Source organism: Mustela lutreola, chromosome 9, assembly GCF_030435805.1.
Source record: "Mustela lutreola isolate mMusLut2 chromosome 9, mMusLut2.pri, whole genome shotgun sequence".
NCBI lineage: Eukaryota > Metazoa > Chordata > Mammalia > Carnivora > Mustelidae > Mustela > Mustela lutreola.
This window is the reverse complement of record NC_081298.1, coordinates 66271471-66296420: the sequence shown is the minus strand read 5'-3', so window position 1 is coordinate 66296420 and position 24950 is coordinate 66271471. Positions and strand designations below refer to the sequence as shown.

At 44.8% G+C, this 24950-nt stretch overlaps 1 protein-coding gene and 1 long non-coding RNA gene across 7 annotated transcripts in view; one reads left to right on the top strand and one right to left on the bottom strand.

Moving 5' to 3' along the window:
- Positions 1-8879: 8879 nt before the first annotated feature.
- Positions 8880-20406, bottom strand: LOC131808507 (uncharacterized). Of its 4 annotated transcripts, none has more exons than XR_009344799.1 (6): positions 19416-20406; positions 18756-18824; positions 15733-15806; positions 15299-15403; positions 12347-12443; positions 8880-9045 (listed from the first exon to the last, which is right to left on the bottom strand). It is a non-coding gene; the product is annotated as an uncharacterized LOC131808507 (long non-coding RNA). The 4 variants fall into 4 exon arrangements; XR_009344801.1 differs by having other exon boundaries at positions 8880-9033; XR_009344800.1 differs by having other exon boundaries at positions 19638-20406.
- Positions 20407-20851: 445 nt separating this feature from the next.
- TTC7A (tetratricopeptide repeat domain 7A) overlaps positions 20852-24950 on the top strand; it is a 113073-nt gene continuing 108974 nt past the window's right edge. For 2 of the 3 annotated variants that reach the window (XM_059134546.1, XM_059134545.1), the window contains exon 1: positions 20852-21035. In XM_059134546.1, the coding sequence (XP_058990529.1) occupies positions 20852-21035 (184 nt within the window). The remainder of the gene's footprint in view (positions 21036-24950) is intronic. The other variant, XM_059134547.1, reaches the window with a different exon arrangement.

Below are 24950 nucleotides of genomic sequence, written 5' to 3'. Positions count from 1 at the left end.
ATACTTGTCTTCAGAGCCATACCTCTGTCTTTTTGTGTTTTGCATCACAAGGGGGCTAGCCCAGCAAACAGCATTTCCTAGCCTCTCAGGTCAGTTGCCTTCTGCTGGCTCCGCTAATAGAGGACACCAGGAAGGGAACTGAGGATGGAAGGGAGAAAGAAGCTCCTTCCACTGGCAATAAGCCCCAGTGACCTCACCTTCATTGATTTCCCCATCCTAATTCCCAAGGTCCCGTATGTTCTTAGTCAATGCCTCAGGTTCCTCATGAAGGGCGCGATGGGTTTATAAATTCATCTTAGGTTGTGATATTGGTTCCCACAGTATCAGACACGGCATCTGGATTTTAGCTGCTTCTCAGAGAAAAGAGACTTTTTTAAAGACAGTCCTAGAGGCTCTGACTGTGGTTTGAGCTAAGAATTTAAAATTCTGGGTTTGTGACTTTTTTCAATTTAACTTTTTTTTTTTTTTTTTTTTTTAAAGCAGGCCCCATGCCTAACATGGGGCTTGAACTCATGATCCTGAGAACAAGAGTCACATGTTCTACCGACTGAGCCAGTCAGGTGCCCCCAATTTTTTTAAAGCTCTCTTATACTTAAAGTCACAAGAACCAGCCAGCCTATCTTACACTCTTTGTGTTCCTCATTCCATCACCATGACCCATCACTGTTTCCCAAGAAGCACGAGTACCTCCGAGAGCACACGCAGACGTTCCAAGGGGTGCCCAGGCACAAGTAGTTCTAGAGATTACTTTCTAGGCCCTCTGTTTTCATACACGCATTCTTTGCTAAAATTGACCTACCTGACAAGGACCTAACTTAGAATCTGAAGCCACCTCGCTTTTCCAGCATCCCCTTTGGTGACCACGATCCCTTCCCCACTTTGAACAATGAAATGCGGCCTGCATTGTACCCAGATGCACTATCCCAGGCTACACAAAGCTCAGGATAACCACAAAAGGGGCCGTTCAAACTACTGATGCGACTAAAATCTGCTTTAATTAATGCACTGGGGTAGGACTTCATCTTTCTCCTTTTATTCCTTTTTCTGATAAGAGTGAAACACCGTGGAGTTCTGGCTTCTGTTGGATGTTCTGAATTCAGGCATACCATACATGGGGGTGGTGGAGATGATGGCCATCCGGATTTAATGACTTCGCTTCTTCCATCCCTGACTATTATCAAAAAACTCACAGCTGCTGGTGAAAAGTCCAACGACTGTTGATTTCTTAAACATCTTAGTAGATATACCTTCCCCCATGGGTATATATAATGATATAGCATTACAATGGTAATGTCAAACACATTACCATTTCTTTTTTTTAATATATTTTATTTATTTATTTGACAGACAGAGATCACAAGTAAGCAGAGAGGCAGGCAGAGAGAGAGAGGGGAAAGCAGGCTCCCGCTGAGCAGAGAGCCCGATGCAGGGCTCCATTCCAGGATCATGGATCATGACCCAAGCCGAAGGCAGAGGCTTCAACCCACTGAGCCACCCAGGTGCCCCTCTTCCTGCATTTTGTAATTTTAGATGATGAGCTCATCTTTAGTGGTTTTGTATATGGGAATCCTGCATGGCTTGGATGGAGGGGGTGTTTCTTCAGAGAGATTTTATGTTTGCTTCTGTCTGTTGAGTATTCATTTTTAAAGTTAATTTTTCAATCCGCAGGCCCCCAGTTTCTATAGGCAGTGTAAAACTGAATTCTAGACCTAAATAAGAGCATCCTGGTACTATAAGTTCTCAGGAGAACATTTTTTCCCCCAAGCAAGAGGCTGGGATAAGAGATAAAACTTCACTGTTTCTCTGTGCGTTTCTGCACATTTCATTTTTGGTTCTTATTTTCACCAAAGGTATAACCCTTTGAGAGTCCTGGTTTTATGCAGAAGTGTCAAGTCTCTTTACTTTTGTTAATCCAAGGTCTCCTCTTCTGTTGCTATAGGTCCGTTCAAAATTGCCTTGGTTCTGAAGACTCATAAAGTCCTGGGGTTGGAGGTGCTCCAAATCAACTCATTCAACATTCCCTCTACCCCTCTCCTCAACTGAGCTCCCTCTTAATTTTTGACCACTGAGAATGTTCCCTACCTTCTGTGAGCTTAGCTCTCCAATCAACTAAAAGTTGAATTAAAAAAAAAAAAGTTTTATTTATTTTACCATGATTTCAAGATGTTTTCAAAGAAAGAGACCATGAATGGAATATATTCATATATAAATGTAGTATGAATGGTAGGAAAAGGCAATTCACAAACCTTTTCCTGACTTCTCTCCCATCTTTTCCCCCCAACCCCCACCATTCTGTTTTGTTCTTCTCTAAGCAACATTAACAGTTGTTTTCCCTTCTCTACGCAACACCTACCACAGTTTTTATTAGTTTTAAGATTTTACTTATTTGACGGAGACACAGCGAGAGAGGGAACACAAGCAGGGAGAGTGGGAGAGGGAGAAGCAGGCTTCCCGCCCAGCAGGCAGCCCAACGCAAGACTTGATCCCAGGACCCCAGGATCACGACCCGAGCCAAAGGCAGATGCTTAACAACGGAGCCACCCAGGCATCCCTAACCACAGTTTAAAAAAAAAAAATTATTTTTTTATTTGACAGAGAGAGATCACAAGTAGGCAGAGAGGCGGGCAGAGAGAGAGGGGGAAGTAGGATCCCCACTGAGCAGAGATGTGGGGCTCCATCCCAGGACCCTAAGATCATGACCCAAGCCAAAGGCAGAGGCTTAACCCACTGAGCCACCCAGGTGCCACTCTAACCACAGTTTTAATAACAGTAACTGAAGGGACAGATGAGTGAATCAGTTTAACAATTCATTCACTTATCCATCAGTGACACCTACTGGTGTCTGTATCTCGAATGCTGATTTTTACAAATATACTGAAGATTACAATAACAAACAGAAAAGAAGGGAAGAGGCATGAGGGACATGACATTGTAAAATGTATTGAGTACAGTACCTCTTCAAGAAAAAAAAAAAGCATTGCAGGAATTGAATATTAAAAGTGAAAAGAGCAGAACTGTAAGACACAGATCATGTTAAAACTGAGTTCAGAGACAATGAACATGAACCCGACTGGTAGGAGAAGGCTCCAGAGCGGAGGTGGGAGCTGGATTGAGCAACTGCCCTTGACTCATGAAACTGGGATCCACACAGGCCATTAGCTAAACACATTCAATCAACTATAGACTGTAGTCTGGCTGCTCACATTACACAAGTCTCCTCATATAGAGGACATTTTCTATGGTCATCATTTCTGCCCTCCTAATAAGATTTAATTTATAAAACTTTAATTGGCATTTTATATTAGGAGTAAATAAAATTGGAATTTGTTAAAAAAAAACAAAACTTTAGTTGGCATTTTACTTTACAGATTCATAGTCACTGTACAAGCAGAGGCAGCTAATCTTTCTGGAGTTTTTCCAGCCAGTGTTTACTCCAAAAATTAGCTCAAATCCTTTGCTTAGTCATCAAGTGGTTCGTTATTCTTTGTGAGTGATTAGGAGAAGGGTTCTCAGGGTCCATGGTTCTCAAGGACCATGCCTGACATGGAGAAAATTAAATGAAAAGGGACTTCTTTTGATAGAGCATTCTTTTTCAAAAAAGGGTAAAGTTTTAATGATAGAAACGGATCCTCCTGGAAGGATATTTCATTTTAGTAAGTGCCATATATTCGCAGAACTTTCCAGAGTATTGAAATGAACCTCTCCATACTGATTGATGGCTCATCCTCTACTGCATGAAGGTAGAACAGAGGAAGTGGAGGATAAAGTGGGTCATTTAGAAATATTATTATATGTAATAATAATATATTATTAATAATAATATATTACCAGTATTGCCAAGATCAGGCCTAAAGCAAACAGCCCTCTTCCTTCCAAGTTCAATGAGAGGATTTAGTGTAAAACACTTTGTCTTCTTTTTCGTGCAAGCTCCTATAAATTTGCTCTGTATGTGCTCAAAACATTTCTGAAAAAGCTCACACACCCTTTATCCTTTATAATGAAAACATTTCCCCTGATGTTCTGAGTGGCTTGCCTAGCCCAATCTGGAGTCTATCAGGAGCATCTTCTATCTGCTGTTACAAATGGCAGTGGGCATGCACAACATGTGTGTGACTGCTGGGGCCATGCACAAGGTAAATGGAGGTGTGGGGCAGAGCTGAAGGTGCTGCAGGCTTGCAGGGGGCAGGCAACAGGGGGCAGGCAGCAGGGGGCTGGAGGGCTGCAGGCTCTCAGAGCCAGGCATGGGGGCTGCAGCCTTAGTTGTGGGAGGCCGCAGTGCAGGCCTGGGAGAGAGCCCTGTGTGGAGGGGAATAGATCCTTGACTCTGCACATCGTTCTCTCTCTGTGGACTTAGCCTGGCCTGGGCTTGCCCCAGGCTCAGCTCATTATCTTGTTATCTTTACAACTTTATTCCCACTGCTTACAAATACATTCTTTCCACATTTCTTCGTTGCAATCCCCAGAAATGGGGATGGGCTCTCATTGAGCCCATCTTTTAGTGCCAAGCTATCTGTAACAGCTAATTAATTGGACCATGGGTAGCCTGGCTACCCTTGGGACAAAAGCTTTGGTCTGTGGTCACTAGTGTTTACTGAGACAGGGCATGCAATGAGGCTTTGGGGGTATGAGGGAGTGATCAAGATTCTGTGAACATGGGGAAGGTGACAGATCAGGCCTAAAGCAGCACGGATGGTGGCCTCCAGGAGTTCTCTGGGAAGCATCTCCTTCCACCTTTACTTTCCTAGGGCCAACTATGCCCTGTGGCCTGGGGAAGGGATAGGCCTCTTTCAGTCCACTCTGGAGCCCATTTGTTTTAGCCTGAGTTCTTTAAAACCTGAGCCTGGGCAAAACTCACTAAGATTTTATCTGGATATCAAAATGGACACTTGGGCAAAGGGAGCCCTGGCGATGAGTAAATGTTCTATCCTAACGCAAAATTTGCTCAACCTTATTAAAAAAACAAGGAAAGGCTTAATTATTATTTCTGGCCTGTGAGACTGGCAAAAATTTAAATATCCAGTGTTATGAAAATACATATAGGAAAAATGTCTTCTGATGTGCAGTGGAAATGCAGATCAAAAGCCTTGAAAAAGTACACACCCTCCAACCTATCAATTTCATTTGTAATGTACATAGTACTCTTCATGTGAAATAAATATAGCCCTTGAATTTTCTTTGACTGATCTTCTTTCCTCTAAAGCACCCGTCCTGATGGGAGGAGAGAGGAAACTAAATTTAGTCCACCCGACTAAAACCCAGTTAATTCAATATCTAAACTGACCCTTTAGATACTCAGTCTACAAAGGTAATTGCCCAGGCTCTCATCAATTCTTCTACTTCAACATAAGTTTAGGTACATAAGGGATGGGAGGGCTAACATATCCTATGGCAGTAGGGAAAAGGCTCTCTGGAGTTCACCTACAGTACAATACCATTTCCACTATTAAAACAAAAGTGAAAGGGGCATCTGGGTAGCTCAGTTGGTTAAGTTTCTGCCTTCATCTCAGGTCATGATCCCAGGATCCTGGGATCAAGCCCTGCTTTAGGCTCCCTGCCCAGTGAGGAGTCTGCTTCTCTCTACCACCCACCCCCCGACCCTCTCCCGACTTGTGCTCTCTCTCAAATAAATAAATAAAATCTTAAAAAAAAATAAAATAAAAGCGCACATGTGTCAAAGTGTGTCAAAGAAAAAAAGTCTGGAAAGATATAAAGCAAAGTCTTACCTTTGAGTTATCTCTGGGAGGTAAAATTGCACTGGGCTACAACTGTCTTTTACATTTGTATTTTGGTTTAATTTTATAAGTAGTGTGCCTTAATTTCATAATCAGAAAAAAAAAACAATAATGATGTTTCATTCTGATTAAAAACCAGTCCAACAGGATGTTAAGTAGGGTTTTGATTGAAATGCCAAGATATGTTATTGAGCATCAAAGCAAAGTGTGAGCAGACCACAAAGATCTCAAAGGCTATCTTCAAAATCTGGTTAGCTGTGTCTTGGTCCTCGACCCAGGGCATTCCTCACCCAGAGAGGGGAAATACAAGAGTCAGAAGAGGGGAGATTCAGGGAGGATTTTGTGAGGAGGACTTCCCTAGGAAAATGTGCACCGTCATCTGTGCCCCCTCACCCTTCAGTCTAGTGAGAGAGCCTTCAAGGGGAGGGACCACTCAGGCAGCTTGAGGTGTGGTCACTGCAGGAGGACATAGACAATGGCCTGGTGCTGGCTGGTTCTGAAGACCAAGTAGCCTTGGCTGAGAGAAAATGGCCTGGATGAAAACTGCTCAACTCTCTATGTGCAGATCAAATGAGACAGAAGTCCTGGGGACCAGGTAAGGAGGAGGCAGGGGTGGAGCCCAAACAAGAGTGGCCAGTGAGGACAAGGGGTCCCAGCAGTGAAAGGCTGGGTGACAGGTGCTACAGTTGAGGCTATAAGGAGCGAGGCAGAGGTCAGGGGGGTCCCTGCTGAAGATGAAGGAACTGGGTCAGAGAAGCCCAGCAGAGGAGTCTCCCAGAACCTCAGGGAAATCCCCCAAGATCAACTTTCAATGTCTGCTGAGGACCTCTGGTCTATGGGTCCCCAGGTATAGGCCCCACAAAGCCATTTCACCAGGACTATCCCCCTTCCCTCTCCTCCTTTCCCCACTTCAACCTTAAAGGCCAGAAATGGAGGTTCCTGGTTGGTTAAGCATCTGCCTTCAGCTCAGGTCATGATCCCAGAGACCTGGGACTGAATGCTGCACTGGGCTTCCTGCTCCACAGGGAGCCTGCTTCTCCCTCTCCCTCTGCTGCTCCCTCTGTTGGTGCTCTCTCTCTTGTTTGCTCACTCTCCCTCTCTCAAATAAAATAAATCTTAAAAAAAAAAAAAAAAAAAAAAAAAAAAAAAAAAAAAAAAGGGAGGAGGAGGGGGAGGGGGAGAGGGGAAAGGGCCAGAAATAGCAGCAAGAGGAAGTAAGTAAGAGGAGAAGCTAAACACAGCTCTGTCCCAGCTGCCCACAGCCCTCCTGCCACAGGCCCTAGCTTTGGGGGAGTAGGAGAGAAATCTTATCTTTGAGTGAAGATTTAAATATTGGTTAGTATATTAGGCTTGACCCTTTTAATTATTTAATTAAGGCTGCATTTATGACTTAAAGTGACCCCCCAATGTTTACCTAAGGGTGCCAAGAAAAATTTATGAGCTTGGCAGGATTTTTATATACCATCTTGGAAAAGACCATCTTCTCCTCCACTGGAAGGGATTAAAAGCAGTGGAAGACAAAAATAAAGTAGCTTTGGTGGATACAACCCATAAATCCTGCATATTCAGCATACTGGTTGTACAACATTCCTTTTTTAAAAGCCATTCTGCCTTGAGTTTCTAGATACACTATAGCAGCGCCACTCAGATGTTGGCTAGGAGCTCCTCATTCCTTGGAGGTCTGGGTGTAATGGGATTAGACCCAGCCAATTCCATAGCCCAGAAAAGTTGAGCTTGCCCAGTAACTTGTGCTCATTCTCAGAGACTCACCCCGCTGAGGTCTCCCCAGCCTCTTTTTTCTGAGTCTGTCTTGCTTGCCACTTTTCTCCCCATCAGCCTGGATACAGAAATGAGCATCTCTTAGCATTCCATCTTCAGGAGACTCTCCTCACACAAAGAACAGTTGTGAGTTGTGGAGACTTTCCCGAAGGTTTTCCATCTTCTCAGAGTGGGTTCAGGGTTAGGTGGTCAGGGAGGCTGTTTTAGTTAAAGTTCACCACAATTACTGAGTGCTGCTATTCAGGTACGATGTGAAATGCTGGAGATACAGAGTAGATGATATCTACCATCCTCAAGATACTTAAAGGAGAGAAGGTAAGAAAATACAGTAAGTCTGGTTAGAGCCCGGGTTGCTGTGGAAGCACATGGTGACAGGGGCATGCAAACAGGCCTGTGGCAAGGATGTGGAAAGTCAAGGAAGACTTCTCTCTGTGATAAAATGGCAGATTATTTAAAGAATCAAATAGAACTTGAGAATGGAGAAATACAGTAAGAGATGTTAAAAACTCAAGAGATGGGTTCAACAGTTTAGATGCATGAGAAGAGAGAGTCAATTATTTAGAAAACCTGGCAGAGGATGGGGCACATGGGTGGTTCAGTTGGTTGGGTGTCTGACTCTTGATTTCAGCTCAGGTCATGATCTCAGGGTCTGGCTCTGTGCTCGGTGGAGAGTCTGCTTGAGGAATCTCTTCCTCTCTTTCTGTCCCTCCCCCTGCTCATGTGCTCTTTCTTTAAAATAAATAAATCTTAAAAAGAAAAGAAAAAAAATATGGCCAAGGCAATGATCTAAAATAAAGAGAGACAACACAGAAAATCCAAAAGCAAGGGTAAGAGATACAGAGAATACAGTGAGAAGATCTTACTTTTATTTAGTTGGAGTCGCAGAAGAGAGAATGGGCTGAGACAATATTTGAAGAGATAAAATAATTTTCCATGGCTGATGAAAGACTTTAAGTTCAGAATCACAAAGAACAACGAATCCCAAGCAAAACTAATCATAGGAAATCTACTCTTGACACATTAAAATAAATCTGCAGAAAACAAAAGAAAAAGAAACAAGATTAAAGACAGGCAGAGGAGGAAAAAGATTGTTTTCAAAGGAGCAACAGCTTGACAGACAAGTGACTTCTCAACGGCAACAGTGGAAACCAGAAAGCAGTACAGTATCTTAAAGGCTAAAAGTAAACCGCTAGTCTAAAATTCTACATCCAGCTAAAATCTTCACATACAAACATGAGAAGACATCTTTGGACAAAAAAAAAAAAAAAAAGAAAGAAAGAAAGAAAGAAAAAAGAGTGATATGTCCATTCGCATGAAACATTGTTTTAATTTTCTGTTCCTATGTAATAAATTACTACAAACTTAGCAGCTTAAAACAATACCCATTTATTTTTCTGTTGTGTAAATCAAAAGTCCATGTAAGGACCAAGTAGGCTCACTGCTCAGAGTCTCACAAGGCTGAAATCAAGGTTTTGGTAGGGCTGAGGTGTCATCTGAGGCTTGAGGTCTTCTTCCCAAGATCCTGTGGTCAAAACTGAGGTCAAAAAGAAGTCTAAGACTTAAAATTACATAAAATATATTCTCTGATTCAATGAAATTACAATGAGAAAAAAAAACTAACTTAGAAAACTCCACACTTATTTGGAAATTAAGAAATGCTTCTAAATAGCACAGGTCAAATAAAGTATTACAAAGGAAATTAGAAAATATTTTGAACCAAATGTTAACAAAGTTTTTAATGTATCAATTCTTATGGGATATAGGTGATAAAGGGAGATTTACAGCCTTAAATGTATATATATTACAAGGTAAGAAAGATCTAAAATGCATGAGCTAGGATTCAATCTCAAAAAGTTAGAAAAAGAAGTCATGGGATACTATATTACTATTCACAAAGATTCACTAACCCAACTCTGGGCATCAACATCAGGCTTAGCTCTATTTCTTGTTCTAGTCAATGGAATTCATACAGGACTGTGATGTGTCACATCTAGACAAAAGTTTTAAGATTTAACATCTAGTTCACCACACTGTCTCTTTTCCCTCTGCCATGATGACCGTCAGTGTTCTGGACAGTGGCTGTTCTGCCAGCTCAAGTCCCAAGGTACAGATAGTATGGAGAAGAAGCCAGCCAACCCGGACAGAACAGTTAGAGTGACTGAGAAATAAACTATGTCGTAGAAATGCCCGAGGTTTTTTGTTTTTTGTTTTTTGTTTTTTTTTCTGGATTGTTATTGCAACATAACCTAACCTGTTCTGACTCTTATAGAAGTCCAAAGGAAGGGGCACCTGTGTGGCACAATCAGTTAAGATTTGACTCTTGGTTTCAGCTCAGGTTGTGATCTCAGGGTTATAGGATTAAGCCCTACATCAGGCTCTGCACTCTGCATGGAGTCTGCTTAGCTTTCTCTCTCCCCTCTCCCTCTGCTCCTTCCCTCTGTGTGTGCTCGCTCGCTCTGTCTCTAATAAATAAATAAATCTTAACAAAGAAAAAGTACCAAAGAAACCTAAATACAGTAAAATAAATGAAATTATAAGGATAACAGCATTAAAGAAATGGAAAAGAATATGCCATAGAAAAGATCAATAAAACCAAAGGCTGGGTCTTTGAAGAGACCAATAAAATTGATAAATCCTTGGAAATTATCAAGAAAATTAAAAAGAGAAAAAAACTAAAGAGAGAGAATGTACAAATAACCAGTGCCAGGAATGAAAAAAGCAGATATCACTATACATTCTATAAGCACTAAAAAGATAATAAGAGGATTTTATGAATAATTTTTGTTTAAAATATGAGAAGTTAGATGGAATGAATATAGTTCTAGAAAAATACAACTTACTTAAAATTGATCTAGGAAGAAACAGAAACTTTAAGTACTATAATTTTTAAATAGGTTGAATCAGTACTTTAAAAACTGAATAGCTAAGGGGAAAATAATGTTTACTGTATACAAACACTTTGGAGGATAGCAAATAAATAGTATACATGCCAATTCATTTATATGGATAGCTTAACTATGATACCAAAAGCCAGTGAAGGTAGTTTCAGAAGAGAAATTTAGCCAAATCTCACTCTCGAACACAGATACAAAAATTCTAAGTAAAATATTGTATCAAGCAACATATAAAAAGGAAAATATGTTATAACCAATGTGGCGGACAGTATGATGGCTCCCAAAGACGTTTACATCCGAATCCTCAAAACCTGTGAAAATGTCATCATACGTGGCAAAAGGGACTTGGAAAATGTGACTGAATTAAGGCCTCTGACATGGGCAGATTATCCTGGATAGAGCCCAATTAAGAAGCTTTTCTTAATTTCCATAAGAGTGCTCATAAGAGGAAAGTAGGAGGGTCAGAGTTGGAGAGTTGTGTCCACGGAAGCAGAGATTGGAGTGATTTGCTCTGAAGATGGAGAAAGGGACCACCCTAGAGCTCTAGGAAAACCACAGCTCTGCCAATACCTCGATTTAGCCCTCAAGACCCACTTTGGACTTCTGACCTCAAGAATGGTAAGATAATTAAAGTGTGGTATTTTAAGATACTATGTATTTGGGAATTTGTTACAGAAGCAACAGGAAACAGATACAACTAAGTTGATCTTATTCTAGAAATACAAGGATGTATAGAAAAATAATTAATAAAATTCAACTCCAATCATCATTTAAAAAAAATAAAACTTTTAACCAACTAGGATTAAAAGGATTTTTCTAAATCAGATATCCTTTATCAGACGTTGGAGTAAAATCAACACATTGTACACCAAAAGTTTTATAACACTGTATGTCGTTATACTTCAGTAAGAAGGAGAGACGGGGCACCTGGGTGGTTCAGTCCTTAAGCATCGGCCTTAGGCTCAGGTCAAGGTCCCAGAGTCCTGGGATGGAACCCAGCATCCGGCTTCCTGCTCAGCGGGAAGTCTTCTCCCTCTCTATCTGCCCCTGCTTGTCCTCCCTCTCTTGGAGGACATTTATTTACGTCAAATAAATAAATAAATAAAATCTTTAAAAAAAAAAAGAGAGAGGGAAAGAAAGAAAGAGGGAAGAGGGAAGTTGGGAATAAGCAATGAAAGTAATTACCATAAAAGAACAAAAGTAACTATCAAAGAAAGCAATGGAGTAATTACCATAAAAAGCCAGCAGTTACATTTAGAAAGAACAGGGTTGTATTTGGGGAGGGATATACTGGGGGCCCTCTGGGATGCTGGTAAAACCGTACTTTTTTCCAGATGGATAGTTAATGGAAGTGCTTCATAATAATTATGTTTTATCTACTTTCCTTCAACTGTGTTATTTTTCGCAACAAAAATATTTTTTTTTAAGATTTTATTTATTTATTTGACAGAGAGAAATTACAAGTACACTGAGAGGCAGGCAGAGAGAGAGAGAAGGAAGCAGGCTCCCTGCTGAGCAGAGAGCCCGATGCGGGACTCGATCCCAGGACCCTGAGATCATGACTTGAGCCGAAGGCACAGCGGCTTAACCCACTGAGCCACCCAGGCGCCCCACAACAAAAATATTTTTAAAAAGGTAGAAAAGAAAGTAAGGGGGCGCCCGGCTGCCTTAGTCCGTGGAGCATATGACTCCTGATCTCAGGGTTGTGAGTTTGGGCCCAGGGTTGGGCGCAAAGATTACTAAACAAACAAACAAAACTTAAAAAAAGAAAGAAGGATTTGAATAGGAGATAGAGCAAAGCAACATTTTAAGGCCTAGAACTGCTATAATCGTTGAAGGGCATACACTCAGGTTGGTTTTAGGAGTGGTGGAACTTAAAATTAGACCAGCTAACATGAGCTGAAAGGCTCTGAGGGCTCCTGGGTTGGGCTGACTCCTCACCTCCAAGATAGCAGTATCCAGGCAGAGAACCAGCACGGGCAAAGGCTAGGAGAAAGTATGGGGCCCCACTCTGGGGTGGGTACCCATTGTGGCAGTCCTGCAAAAAGACACAGAAGGCACTGAGGAGAAACAGGAGTCATCTGGGACTGCAGGGAACAGAAAGGACCCAGGGGGTGGGAGGGAAGTCAGTGCACAGAGAAGGTGCTAGTATTGCAAACATGCAATGGAGGAGGGGAGGGGCTAGGAGACATCCCAGGGCTCTCCTCTCCCAGGCCTGAGAAAACTTCTTAATATTCTAAGATTCTAAAATTAATGTCATAAATAATCACTGAGTACCCACTATGCCAAGCATAAAGAATGCATGGTTTTGAAGCTTGCCTTTATATTTTTTTAATTTTAATTTTTTAAAAATTTCATTTATTTATTTGACAGATAGAGAGAGAGCACAAGTAGGCAGAGCGGCAGGCAGAGGGAGAGGGAGAAGCAGTCTCTTTGCTGAGCAGGGAGCCCGATGTGGGACTCGATCCCAGGACCCTGGGATCATGACCTGAGCTGAAAGCAGCCGCTTAACCGACTAAGACACCAAGACACCCCTGAAGCTCGCCTTTATAAGGGCCTTTCCCCTCTCCTAATGGTTACCTGCACTTTTCTGGCAGCTGTCAAAGGGAAAGACTGACCCTACAACCAGCAGAGCTTTCATGGCAACATCCTAGGTTCAGCTGGCCAGTCTACAGTACTAATCGTTAAGATGTGAGACAGCATGGGCCAGAAATGCCATGAGCCAACAACCACCATCATAAGTGAAAGCTGATTTCCAAGTGGAAGGACTGTGGGTCATGGGACTACGGAAGACAGGGCAGGCTCTGTATCCCACATCCAGATGATCTGAGTCCATGAAAGCACTGATAGCTATGAAGAAAAGTTTTCATTATATTCAAATTTAGGGTTTTCAGGGTTTCTGTTGGGAACACAGGGCTCTGGGGGCCCCCGAATAGCAAATACAAGAGTCTGAGAGAAGAGGGGAGTAAGAGTAGGGAGGGGATGTCTCCACCTCTGGATGGTCTAATTACACCCAGCACTATCACAACGAGTATAAATTAGAGCGATCTGATGAAGTGAGGGAATGTGGGAACAATCACACAGAATACTTCTTTACATCAGTACACAGGAAGAATCCAAACCACCTGCACTCAGCCTGCTGTTGACATTGACATGAGTTTTTGAGTGTAGGAAACGCTTGCCTGGGGTGAGAAAAGTTGTAAACAGCTATTGTTTTTTGCAGAAATTTCAAGAAGTAACCTTTTTTTTTTTTAAGTAATCTCGACACCCAATGTGGGACTTGAACTCATAACCCCAAGATCAAGAGTTGCACATTCTACCAACTGAGCCAGTCAGTGCCCCTCAAGAAGTAACCTAACTTTTCTTTTCTTTTCTTTTTCAAGATTTTATTTATTTATTTGAGATAGAGTAGGGGAGAGAGCAAGCAGGGGAGAGAAGCAGAAGAAGAGGGAGAAGCAGGCTCCACGCTGAGCAGGACCACCCTGGGATCATGACCTGAGTCAAAGGCAGATGCTTAACCAGAGGGAACCCCCCAGGTGCTCCAAGAAGCAACCTTTTTGAAGAACTTGGCAACTTTTCAATAGACTACATCTAACCAATCCCAATACCCAGCTATTGTATTGTGATTCTTGCCGAGTTCCAATCAAGCCCCTCATTGGGACTTAAAACAGACCCAACGCTTCATAAATATCCAGATGTGGCTGTCCCAATATAGATGCTACTATGACTAGCCATAGTCCTGTTTTCCCTTCCTGTGATCAAAACAAACTCAGCTTTGCACTCTCACAAAGTTGTTTTGTCACTGTTTTCAGGAAGCAGCCTTTGACTATGAGCCCCAGTGAGGACTCCCTGCCATTGTGGTCAAGACCCTGACTCAGAAAGGGTGCTCCTCTCAGGCCCTCAGGCCCCTCATGAGTCTTTTATAGACCATGCCAGGGAGAAATGTAAGTCTTGTCTTGGGCCCGAGCTCCCCAAATACAGGGTCTACTTGTCTCCAGTAACAGGGAAACCCTTTCAGGAATCCTTCAATCATTTGAGCATATTGGAAAATCTTTTCTTCTTAGTCGACCTCTGCCTTATTACTAACAACATGACTCCTTGTCTATTTCCATCCTGCTCATTTTTTATTATGCCTCTGTAAGAGGCAGGGTGACAGGGGCAAGAACAGATATGGATCCCAATAAGTATGTCCCTAACGTGGCCTGGGGACAAATTTTGTCTTGGGCCACTTATGAGAACTTTCCTCAGACTTGTTTTGAGGTTCAGCAAAGATCCACATATTCTATCTGCTAGGAAGTATAAATTCATCGGAGCCCCAGTTGGAGAAGGTTTAGTGTGAGGTTGGGGGCCCTGAGCCACAGGATACACAAGCAAGTCTTGACTGACCATTGCCAGGTTCTCATGGCTCTGTCTCAGTAGAAAACTCAGCCCATGCCTTCCTTGGGCCAGACTTTAGCTTCTTACATGTATTTATGCTACATCCAAATTTGTGCACTTGTCTTTCCAAATAGCATCATTTCACCTAGGATAATTTAGAATTACAGTGGCCACCATGAGGAAGTTTCAATATAAACAAAGTTATTTACTTGGGAGATGCCTTAGAATGTAAAGGCAATGTAATTCCAAGCACCCAACGGTCTTCATTATTATCAGCATAAGGAAGCATCTAAAAGAAACTGGATTGCAAAATTACTTCCTTAACAGATTGCTTGGCCAAAGCAAAAGAAAAATATGAACAAGTTAAATCTTTTATCCCCCCCCCCAAACCCCAAATCAAGCCGACTATCCTCTTTCCCCAGGCTGTGCCCTTCCATCTCTTGCTACCCCTCTAACTCTTCCTCTGACCCACTCCCCCTCCTTCCTGGCCAGCTAGGTACCCCAAAGCTCACTTACCTCTTTAAAGTAAACCTCCAGTGGAATAGAGAAAACCTCTTATGATGGATTCTAAGCTCTGATTTCATTCTCAGCTGAAAGCCATTGCCAGAGACTCTGCAGGGCCTAGACAAGAGCGAAACATTGCAGAAGAATTTAGAATCATTTGAGGAACATATAGCCCAGAGCAGCCACATATATCCTGGGTAACTCCTATGTATGACCCTTAGATGGAAGAAGTTCAATGAAAAAATCAGAATGGGAAGACCCCCAGTGGTGACTAAAAAGGCCTTCAAGTGCACAGGGAGCCGAAGGGGTTTAGAAAAGCTATAGAGTTGTCAGGCTCTTTTGGAGGCTATCCTCTCTCTTTCCTGGAAAAATAGACTGTGCTCTGATTCAGTTGTTCAAGCCAAAAGAGGGGACATGTGATGGAGACCTCAGGGATAGGTTAATACCTATAGACAGCACGCAGGAGTTGATCCTGGAGCAGACGTGATGCTGGTTGCCCTCTTATCCTTTTGTGAATGCACTTGAACCAGAAATAGAGGAGCGTTAACATGCAAGCAAAGACTAGAATGGGTCTGCCCCAAGGCCAGACCTCCAAAACCCTGCTGAATATTTTGAAAGAGTTCTAAAACTAAGAAATGAACAATGGAGACATCAGTGAAGGTGTTCAGTTTCTCTACTCTTAAACTCACAAGGAAACATTTCTCTGAAAATTAAAGGACAACCTTACAGATGTTTTACTGATATGGACACAAAAATACCAATCTTAAGCCTGACCACTACTATGCAACCTTTTACCTGCAGTCTTCAAACTACTCCAGTCACACATTTATCCTCACCATACCTTCCCCAGCCCCCCTGCCCCGCCCATAACCATCAGCCTCAAACCTTTAACCAAGGAACACCATACTCATTAACTTAATAGCAAGGGATTTACTGTGTGAACGGAACTGCCATATTAAATATTTTCCCTGATGGTCTCTTCCTTCTGGTCTGGTCCCAGAGGACAGCCCTATTCATAAACAGATCCTGGCTCATTCAGTTAATGATTTATCAGTACTTCTGTGTGTAAATCAAGCAGATTAAACCTCTTTTATCAGTAAAAATTATGATATTCTACTGGAGCTAAACCCATCAAGGTTAATCTCTACCCAAACTTGCATAATAGCCTCTAAAACAAGGTGAGAAAAGAAGGGATAAAACTAATAACCAAGAGCCATAAAGAGAAATGAGTCTCACACCTTGTTCCGGTCTTTGTGACTCTCCTATCCTCTCAGTTGAAAAACCCAGTGGACAGGAATATAGATTCATTTAGGACCCCAGGGCTAGGATCAAACTCAAATAATATTCTATCTTCAACGGCTACAGAGATCATATGTTTTACAGTTGTAGATCTGTGTCGTACTTTCTTTGGTGTCTCCTTATTTTTTAATTTAATTTATTTATTTGACAGAGAGAGAGAGAGAGATCACAAGTAGGCAGAGAGGCAGGCAGAGGGAGAGGGGAAAGCAGGTTTCCTGCCGAGCAGAAAGCCAGATGTGGGGCTCGATCCCAAGACCCTGAGATCATAACCTGAGCCAAAGAGGCTTAACCCACTGAGCCACCCAGGCATCCCATCTCTTAATCTTTTAAAACATTTTATTTAAAAAACAAAAACAAAAACATTTTATTTTTAAGTAATATCTACACTCAACATGAGGCTTGAATCACAACCCCAAGATCAAGAGTCTCACACTCCACCCACCAAGCCAGCCAGGTGCCCCGCTTTGGTGTCTCTTTAAATCAAAAGTTAATACTTGTCTTCACTAGGGAAAATCAAAAATAGTACCTGGGAGACCACTATGCCTCAGTTTACAAGACAAGACATCCCATGGAGGAAAATCCCTTACTCCAGACAATGAGCTGTGCAATGTGTGTCTGGCCAATAACTAAGACAATTATGAGGTTCCTTGGGCCACTGCAGGCAGAACAATCCTAACTTCTCTAAACAGGCATGCCATTAATATGACCTACCCACATCCTTGCTAACCAAACCTTTTCCTTGGGAACCCGAACATAAACAGACATTTTCTGAATTCAGATTAGCTCTTCAGTACCCTCCCATTCTGGGCCTAAATGTCATAAACCTTCAACCTATAAGCACACGAGAGAGATCTCTCCAAGCCCTTAACCTCGTTAGAATCGAGACCCGCTTCTCTTGTGATCCAGTGGCAAGAGCCTCTCCACCTTGTTGAGGGGTAACATCTGAACTGGTAGAGTCTTTTGTCAGCTTGGCTGGTCCTTCATTCACTACCATCTTCATTGCTTCCTAAAATTAGTTACACCTTTCTTGGTAGGTCGATTTACCTCCTGTGAACTCCAAGACTTTCTCTGAGGTGCTAAGACTGTCAGGCAGTCTTAGCTGTGCTAAGACTATCAGTCACTCCAACTCTATTGTAGTAATTTATACAGTAGAGTTTATGTTACTGTTTAAAAAGCATATAATGAATTTCTATTTTCTAACTAGGAAGGTGTACAAAATATATTTTTTGAAAAGTTTCAAAATTGTGTATAAGATGGTGGTGAGGGGACAGGCAAAATGGATGAAGAGAAGTGGGAAATACACATTTTGTTATGGACTGAATAAGTCATGAGAATAAAAGACACAGCATAGGAAATATACTATATACTATCACTTATACTATGATAGTTATGTGTGGTAACAGATGTTAGCTACACTTGTGGTGAGCATAGCATAATCTACAGAGATGTGGGATCACTATATTGTGATATAACAGAAAGTAATGTAACATTGTGTGTAACCTATAAAATTTTTAACTTAAAAATATATGAGTTTATGTACTTTAAACAGACTGGAAAAATATGTTGTATACTGTTGGATATACTAAGGGTTATCACTTCTGTACTACTTATTAAAAAAGAAATCTACTCCAAAGGGGGAGCCTTTTAGAGGGCTGTTCTAGAGGTTGAATAAAATAATACATATAAAGCATTAAGCAAAGAGTCTGGAATATGGTAAAATTTCAGTAAAGGAACGTTATCACTGTATCTGAAAAAAAAAAAAAAAAAAAGACTATCAGTCACTCTGTTAAGCAATCAATCCAGCTTCTCCTGATCAGCAAGTTATTTTGATAGCCATTTTGCAGCCCACAAAGCATGACAATCTTTATCAGAATTTGTCCCAAACTCTCATCCGAGAGATTTCAGATTATTAAAAAATAAAAACTAGCACCACACTTTCCACATGCCTTGTAGTTTGGCTAATATTACTAATACAATCATGGCTGCTCTTTGCTCTCATTCCTACGGGCTCTATGCCCCTGAAAAATGCTGGTCACTAGCAGGCTGGGGGCTTATCTCTGCTGGAAAAGAACTACAAAGGGACCAGGAATGTGACTGCACTGTTGAGGACCAGCTCATTGGAAGATCTAACCACGATATTGTGTTCCTCTCTCCCATGCCCCATACTCACACAAATCTTGGTGCATGAGTCAAAGGAAAAAGCGGCAATTCTTCAGTTAGTTTCCCAGAGTCCTGCCACCTGGGAGCAGGGTTGGCAAAGGAAGAGGGAGAAAAAGTGGAGGAGGGGAGGTTTGCTTATTTCTATCAGGGCTGCCTTCCCCTCCTCAACTCTGCTGTCCCCTGCCTGCCCCAGGGCTGACTCTGGGGCACGTCAGACCTGAGGCAGGGTATTCTCAGGGTACCCTCATCCAAAGGACATGCACAGTCTCTCCAACGGAAAGCTGGTTCTGGTGACAAGAAAGGGCAGCCAAAGGCTAACCAGATGCCAGTTAGAGGAGGTGACAGAAATGGGCACGGTGTTTGTGTAAATGGAGTAAACCGGCCTTAAATTCCAACTGCCAGGGCTGTCCTTGTTTTCCTTTGTCTATTTCCGGGCCCCTGGGAGTTCAGAACAGACTGCAGGTGCTCAGAGCAGCAGCTAAGTCAGAAAACGCTGTGCCCCAGCAAGGAATGGAGCTGCCTTTGGAACCTGGATTGGAGGGTGTCCAACCAACAGGGCTTTGGGGGGGGGGGCAGAAGATTGGCCTTCAACAGGTAATCCCAGATAGCAAAGAGCCGAGGGGATGACTAAATCGCCAGGACCCTGGGCTCTGCTGGACAGAAACCTTACCACAGTTAGAGAGGTCCTGATGCGCGAAATACTGGAGTCTCCTGACACCAAAATGGTCAAGCCTACTCCCGGGATCATGCGTCAGACAGTGGCAAAGCTCTCCACCTTGAGCCGGAAGGTGGACTCCTCTAACTCTTAGGAGTCTGTACTATACTTAAAAGCTTGCCCTGACTTTGACTTTGGAGTCTTCGGTCTGCACTATGCAATATGTCTGTCACTTACATACGGGGAGCTTTTTGGTGTCGCTGTGATTTCCTGCATCATGGCCTCAATCCTCACACTGTACGGCAAGCAGCCCCAAACGCGGGCCCCTCCTAACCAGAGCCCTTCTCCTTCAGGCCACCCTGTAATCCTTCGAACTTCTTAGTACCCCACGGGCGCCAGGCTAAGCCCTGCCGCGAGTTTTGATTACAGTCTTCAGACAGCAGAATTAAGAAAGAAATACCAAGCTGGAAAACAGCTTAACAGTTTAACGCCTTTAAGAACTCCAGGGTAACGGGAGTCCGCAGAGGACAGGCCAACCAGGTCGTGCGAGGTAATCAGGTTGGAAAGAGGAACTCCGCTGTTAAAAAAGAAAATGAAAAGTCACTCAGAGTGTAGACACCCAGAGAGTCGACGAACTCCGAACGGCCTATTGCGCTCCGCGTCTCCAGCGCGAGCATCCCCGGGAACCCGGAGGGGGGCGGAGGTGGCGCGCAGGGCCGCGCGTCCCAGCAAGGCCGGCTCCCGGGGAGGCACACTCTCGCAGGCCGGGGCGACGGGCCGGCCGGCCTCTCCCCGGATTTGTGACGTGCCGGGGGCAGCGCCGGTGACGAGGCCACCACACAAAGCCGGGGCGGGGGGTCCCCAGGCCAAGGGCCCCGATGGGATGGGGAGGGGGCGGGGAGCGAGGCGCCCCTGGGCGCCGGGGCCCCGCGCAGTATTAAAGTGAGCGCGGAGTCGGCGGCGTCGGGGGCCTGGCGGTGGCGGCGGGGCGGCCGCGAGCGCTCGTCGCGCGCCTGGCTGCTGTGGCCGCGCTGGCCGCCGGCGCGCCCGGCTCGCCGAGGCCGGGCCACGCCCCCGCGGAGGTGGAGCAGCGGCCAGGGGCGGGTCCGCAGCTGGCGGCGTCCGGGCCCGGGGCGGGGGCTGTGGCAGCAGCTGCAGCAGCGGCGGCGGCAGCAGCGCCAGGAGCTGCTGCAGCAGAGGCGGAGGCTGCTCCTGGACGCGTCCGGGCCGCGCAGCCGGAGCCCCAGCCCGGAGGCACCGGGCGGTGCGCTGGGTGCTGCTGCTGCTGCCACTGCCCGCCGGCAGCCGCCAGGGCCCCCGCTGCCGCCTGGGCCCCGGCCGCCTCCCGCGCCCCCGCCGTCCCCGCCCGCGTGTGCGCCCCAGCCTGGACGCCGCCCCCGGCCGGGTCTCCACTTCTCGGCCGCGCCTCCCATGACAGCGCCCGCGCGAAGATGGCTGCGAAGGGCGCGCACGGCTCCCACCTGAAGGTGGAGAGCGAGCTGGAGCGCTGCCGCGCCGAGGGCCACTGGGACCGCATGCCCGAGCTGGTCCGGCAGCTGCAGACGCTCGTTGTGCCCGGCGGCGGAGGCAACCGGCGAACCAGCCCGAGCGCCGCGTTCACCTCGCTGGACACCGGTAAGTGAGGGAGGGGGCTGGCTCCCGAGCGCCCCGCGCGCAAAGTGCGCCGCCGCCTCCAGGAAGCGGGCCTGACTGCTCCCCTGCCGCGACGGCCGCCTTCGGTATTACCCTTCCTGTAGTGCTGGTTTTAGGAGCAACAAGAGTAACGAGAAAGGTTCTTATGCCCCAGGAGAAAAATCACATGCAGGTTTGGGCGCTTTGGGGGAGAGAGAGAAACGGCTCTCGCTCCCTGCTCTTTGGGATCCTGTGGGCAGCTCCGCCTGCTGTGAAATGGTGGTATCTGCGCGGATCAGCTCAGAGCAAGGGCTGGACTCCTAACGCCGTCCCTCCACCCCGCACCCGGTCCCTAAACTCCTTCAGGTGAAGGCTATCCGTCTCTCTTCTTGGCCTCACCTCCTGCCCCAACCTCCGAGTCCAGTTGACAACAGTGCTCTGTCCACAGCAGACAGGGCTGCGTTGGCGAGAGTGCCAGGGTGGGGTGGTGAAGTGGGGAAGAGGCCGGCTAAGCCTCAGTTTCCTCATCTGCGGTCGGGCTCGGGACCCATCTAGCCCTAGCACTCCGTGACTTTGGCAGTAGGGCTGGTTTGGCTGGGCTGGGCTCTTACACTGGGGCGGGAAAGCACCCCGATGTGGCAGTCAGGGGTAATACCCCGCCCCAGTCTCCAGCCTCAAATTCTGTTCCTGGTGCCCACAGCTCAGACTGGAGCGCCCTCCGCCTGCTCTCTTCGTGCACCACCACTTTAGAGCCTTGTGGAAGGAGGCAGGGAGTCAATGAATGCAGATATGAAGAGGTTTAAAGACTGCCCAGCCTGTGGAATAATAATAATAGTAGGAGTCATAGCTAACACTTACCCAGCACTCACTGTGTGCCAGGCACTGTCCTACTAAGCATTTCAGTCAACTCATTAATTCTTCCCAACAAACCCATGAAGAAGGCACTCTTGTTTGCCTTACTTACAGATAATGGAGACAGAGGCTCTGAGAAATTAAATAACTTGATCATCTAGCCAATAAGTGGTAGAAGCAGGATTCGAGTCTAGGCTTCTGAGTATATCCTTTTAACCACTGGCACTGTAACCTCTTAATGATGTGTAGCACAAAATCCCAGTGAGAGGAGTTGCCAAAAGGGATGGGGAGGCAGCGAGGTCACCAGAGGGCAATGTGTGGTAGATGGCGGAGCTCAGAGGAAAAGGAATTTTTGGGAAGCAGCAGAATGTGTGCTGGCCTCAGCCTGGGGTTGGGAAAGGCGAAGTGTGTTTGCCCAATGAGAAGGATAGAAAGATGCTGAGGGGGCTAGTGACAGAGACAGTCAGTCAGTTTGGGGCTTTGAGATCAAGCTGAGCATGCCAATGAGGAGCGAGGTAGTGGTGTGGGCTTCTGAGTGTGGAAAGGAAATGGACCTATACAAAGAGCACTGGGGTCTGGGTGAGTTAAGGGAATCTGAGTAAGGTTGGCCTCACAGAGAAACAGGCTGGGCCAACACAGGAACTTGACCTCTTCAAGTTCATATGGGTCTGTATCTCCTAAACTGCTTTCTAGAGGTCTCAAGGAGATTACATAGTTAATTGGTATTCCAAGAAGAAAGAACTTAGGGAGGCCAAAAAGTAAAGAAACTGGACCTAATAGATTCAAGAGTGTTAAACAGATTTATTTTTTAACTGCAGGACTTTTCAGAACCTTTATTTTTATTTATTTATTTGTTTTTGAAAAGATTGATTTATCTATTTGACAGAGAGAGAGAGACAGACAGTGAGAGAGGGAATACAATAAGGAGAAGGGGGAGAGGGAGAAGCAGGCTTCAGGTGGAGCAGGGAACCTGATGTGGGGCTCCATCCTAGGACTCTGGGATCATGACCTGAGCCTAAGGCAGACGCTTAACAATTGAGCCACCCGGGTGCCCCTTTATTTATTTATTTATTTTAACAAAGATTTTAGTTACTTATTTGAGAGAGAATGAGTGAGAGACAGAGAGCATAAGTGGAAGAAGGGGCAGAGGGAAAGGGAGAAGCAGATTCCCCACAAAGCAGGGAGCCCAATGTGGGGCTTAATCCCAGGTCCCTGTGATCACAACCCAAACTGAGCCACCCAGGCACTCCTTCAGAGCCTTTAATATGTTCACTTGCCTATGATGTACAAGTCAAGGTTAGAGTATAAATAGCACATTTCTCAAACTTGCCTTCACCATATTCTATGAAGCAATATTGGGAAACACTGATATGATACAGTTTATAAATGTTATTGTATGGTTATAAAATGATTCCCCCCCTCCTTTTTTTTTAAATTCTTGTAAACAACCTTATAGGGAGAGCAGGACGTATTGTCTCCATTTTAGATATCGGGACACCAAGGCCCCAAGAGGTCATGTAATGTGTATGTGGCAGAGCCTGTATGCAAGTCTCAGTTCCTGCCATCAGGTCTACTACTAGTGAACGTGGGGGCGGGGCATGAGGCACCTGGCTTGGCTTCACTGTGGGGACTGCCTGGCACCAGGAGGGAGACTCAGGGGAGCAGTGGAGTCTCTCCTGCCAACTTTTGAGTTTGGTTCTGCAAATGATTTTTCTCCCACTGTTAAATCTGGATACACTATCTCAGCACACACAGACACATACACACACAAGGAAGGAAAATAAATGACTCCTAAACCTATGCATAGAGCACTTTTTGGATTGTCTGCTATTTTGATTCTCTCCTCATGGTTCCTTGATCACCGAGGAGCTGAGGGCCTGTTTTTTTGGAGCGGTGTAGCACTGACCCCTTTAAACCAGAAGGGAGATTCTTATTGTACTACATGGCCTCTTAGAGTCAGTGACCAGAGCTTAGACCAGTGACCAGAAGCTTCAACAGTTACATATTTGAGGAGAGGAGAGGGAACATATTGAGGGGGGAGCTAAACCCCAGTTGAACCCCATTTTGCAAACGGAGGCCCTGAGCCCAGCTTGTATCTGCAGGGTTTCCTACAGAAGCTAAAAACCACTTCCAGGCCATGTATTTCAGTTCAGAGGGCCAGAGGGGAGGACTCCCTGGGGAGTGTCCTCTGTGGGGTCTGGTGGGAGTGAAGAGTCAGGAGATGCTCAGGCTGAGGGGCCCCTGCCCCCTCTTCTCTGGGGAGGCTGCTCCCACCACCTGCCCAGTGGGGAAGTGCCACTGTTTGCACCTTTGCTCTCAAACACATCCGGCTTAGATTTGGTCAGGATGGAGCAGGGGAACCCCAGAGTGTGGCTGGCTGTGATGGAGTTGGTTCATGTAAAAACAAAGAACCCATCCAGGCAGTTAAAGAAAAAGAAATGAATATTATGAAAAATTTCCAAAACCTCAGAAAAGCAGAACAATGAATCCCGTGTATCCATTAACCAGCATCAGTGATTATGAGCTCAAGAATGATCTTGTTTGAGCTACACCCCAACCTATTTTTTTACCCACACTGAATACTGTAGTAGGTACTTATTAATAAGAAGCCTTTCAGTTGCAAAGAGATTTATTTACAGGAGTGTAAGCACATACCTAAAGAAGGGGTGACCCTTGGGAACCAGTGTAAGATCCTAAAAAAAAAAAATTGGTTTTTGTTTTTTTTAAGATTTTACTTATTTATTTGAGAGAGAGAGTGAAAGAGCACAAGCAGAGGGAGCAATAGAGGGACCCTGGGATCATGACCTGAGCTGAAGGCAGACACTTAACCGTCTGAGCCACCCAGGCGCCCCAAAAGTGGTTTTTCTTAATTAAGATCAGAGGTCTGTTACACTAAAGAATTCTAAAGAGAAAGGAGGATTTCAGTAAGTCAGAATGTCATAGACAAGATGATTTAGTGTGAGATAAGATGATGGTTTAGATAGTGGGTTGAAATTTCTTTCCTTTTTGCAGTCTTCTATTTTTATGTAATCAATTGTATAATCCTTTCTTTTTTGGCCAAATAAG